This window comes from Pelodiscus sinensis, chromosome 11 (assembly GCF_052426305.1).
Source record: "Pelodiscus sinensis isolate ZL-2025 chromosome 11, ASM5242630v1, whole genome shotgun sequence".
Taxonomy (NCBI): Eukaryota; Metazoa; Chordata; order Testudines; family Trionychidae; genus Pelodiscus; species Pelodiscus sinensis.
In genome coordinates, this window is record NC_143062.1 from 31,122,227 (window position 1) to 31,124,399 (window position 2,173).

The 2,173-nt window shown below is 63.4% G+C and overlaps 1 protein-coding gene across 1 annotated transcript; it reads right to left on the reverse strand.

Annotated features, from left to right (window-relative positions):
- Nucleotides 1–205: 205 nt before the first annotated feature.
- LOC149523811 (uncharacterized) lies at nt 206–1,426 on the reverse strand. Its single transcript, XM_089781368.1, has 2 exons — nt 1,038–1,426; nt 206–842 (listed from the first exon to the last, which is right to left on the reverse strand). The coding sequence occupies exons 1-2, from the start codon at nt 1,381–1,383 to the stop codon at nt 337–339; spliced, it is 852 nt and encodes a 283-aa protein (XP_089637494.1). The 5' UTR covers nt 1,384–1,426; the 3' UTR covers nt 206–336.
- Nucleotides 1,427–2,173: the final 747 nt, after the last annotated feature.

Genomic DNA, 2,173 nt, shown 5'->3' on the forward strand with positions numbered 1-2,173 from the left:
CTACGGTCAGCCCCGCACCGCCGCCGTCCGGGAAGCCCAGCGGGGGGCCATCCGGATCCGGGAAGCCCTGCGGGAGAGCTTCCAGGTGGAGGAGGAGGAGGACTGACCTCTCCCTGCATGCCCCACCGGGGCCTTCTTCCACCCTACCCCCCCCTTCCCCTTTCCCCTCCCTACCTACTGTCAAATAAAGACACCTGTTTTTCCAACAAAAACGTCTGTTTATTTCACAGAACTGGGGTGGGGGAGGGAGGAATGAAGGTGGGAGAAGGGAGGGGGAAACCTGGGACGAGGGAGCTGGAAGGGGAGGGGAGGGAAGGGAGGAAGGGAAAGGAAAGCTCAGGGGTGGGAGTCTGGGTGCCTCTCCCGTCTCGCCACACTGCGGGTCCGGGGGCGTCGGTGGGGAATGGTTGTGGAGGGGGGGGCAGAGAGGACAGGGGGTGTGGAGGAAGCAGGAGCGGAAGCAGGAGGAGCAGGAGGAGCAGGGGGAGCAAGAGGGGGAGCAAGAGGGGGAGCAGGGGGAGCAAGAGGGGGAGCAAGAGGGGGAGCAGGGGGAGCAAGAGGGGGAGCAAGAGGGGGAGCAGGGGGAGGAGGAAATGGAAAGCGGTCTAGCAGGCTCTGGAGGTGGCCTCGCAGGGCACGGCCCTGCTCCTCCAGGGCCTCCAGACTCCTCTGGCGCAGCCTGAGGTCCTCCTGGACCCAGTGGTCCTGGAGACGGAGCTGTCGGTCCAGGAACCGGAGATGCCGCCTCTGGTAGTCCTCCTGGTTCCTGGCTGTCCTGCTTGCCCGGGCGCGGGCGGCTGCTGCAGGCGGGGTGGTGCGCCCTGCAGTCCCCGGTGCTGCAGCTGTGGTGCAAGAAGACCAGCGGTCAATTACCCCAGGGGCCCAGGTGTGTGAAACCCAGCTCCCCTCTGCAAGGCCAGGGCCCCTGCAGGATCCCCAGCTGCTGCTCCGTAGTGGGCAAGGCCCAGGCGCACGGTCCCGGGGCTCCCTCTCACCCCAGCCCCCCGTACACATAAGGGGAACACGAGGGTACTCACAGGTGGACGCCTCCCCGGCCTCTGATGATGCAGGCGAGCGGCTCTGTGGGGTGCCTCGGGGGTCCCGGGTCCTGGGAAGGCTGGCAGCAGGCTCCTGGCTCTCAGAGCCCTCTTCCTCCTCCTCGGTGTCCAGGAGCGGTCCCTCTGCCCCGGGGTCAATCACGTCCCGGGGGGCAGGGACGGCATGAGGCCCCAGGATGCGGTCCAGGGCATGGAAGTGGGGGCAGGCCTCCGGGTCAGCCCCTGGCAGGCAGGCCCGGGAGTAGGACTGCCGCAAGTCTTTAATCTTGCAGCGCACCTGCTCCCGGCTGCGCTGGTGGCCCCTGGCGGCCAGGCTGGCAGCCATGCGTCCATAGACGGCCGCGTTCCGGTGGCTAGTGCGGAGATCGTGGACATTTGAGGCTTCCCCCCAAACCTCGATGAGGTCCACGATCTCCGCACTTGACCAGGCGGGCGCCCGCCTTTTGCGCCCCCGGGCAGGCTCCCGGGAGCCGCCAGGCTGGTCGTGGGGAGCAGTGGAGGGCTGGGAGCCCTCGGATGGCTGGCTCATAGTGTGGCAGGTGCAGGCTGTGCAGGCACGGGTGCTTGCAGCCTTGCAACTGGCACAAAGTGAGTAGCCAGCCCGTGGCCCTTTAAGGGCTCCGGGGCCGGGAGGGGGGCAATAGAGTTTCCCTGGTGTTGGCCAGAGTGGCCACCAGGGAAACCTGGGAAGCCTTAGCCTCCCACTAGTTCGAACTAAAGGGCTACACAGCCCTTAGTTCGAACTAGCTAGTTCGAACTAGGCGTTAGTCCTCGTAAAATGAGGTTTACCTAGTTCGAACTAAGCGCTCCGCTAGTTCGATTCAAATTCGAACTAGCGGAGCGCTAGTGTAGCACCTATTAAAGTTAGTTCGAACTAACGTCCGTTAGTTCGAACTAACTTTGTAGTGTAGACATACCCTAGGGCATCTTCCCTGGATATCACAGGCATCTACTTTGTACATTTATGAATGTGACTCATCTGGTTGGCCAGTTCTGAGTTACGGTTGCACGTTGCATCCACTGATAACAAACACACGCGCATTTTCTCACTAGTGATGCACCAAGTCCACGCTAAGTGCATGTCAGGGGCTCTCAGCACTCAGGAGGCAGGAAAG

Bases quoted from the DNA above. Each gene is read 5' to 3' on its own strand.
- LOC149523811 (XM_089781368.1), bottom strand. From the start codon at position 1,383: ATGGCTGCCAGCCTGGCCGCCAGGGGCCACCAGCGCAGCCGGGAGCAG. The intron at 843-1,037 runs GTGAGTACCCTC...CTTGCACCACAG, and splicing joins GGCCGGGGAGGCGTCCACCT to CTGCAGCACCGGGGACTGCA.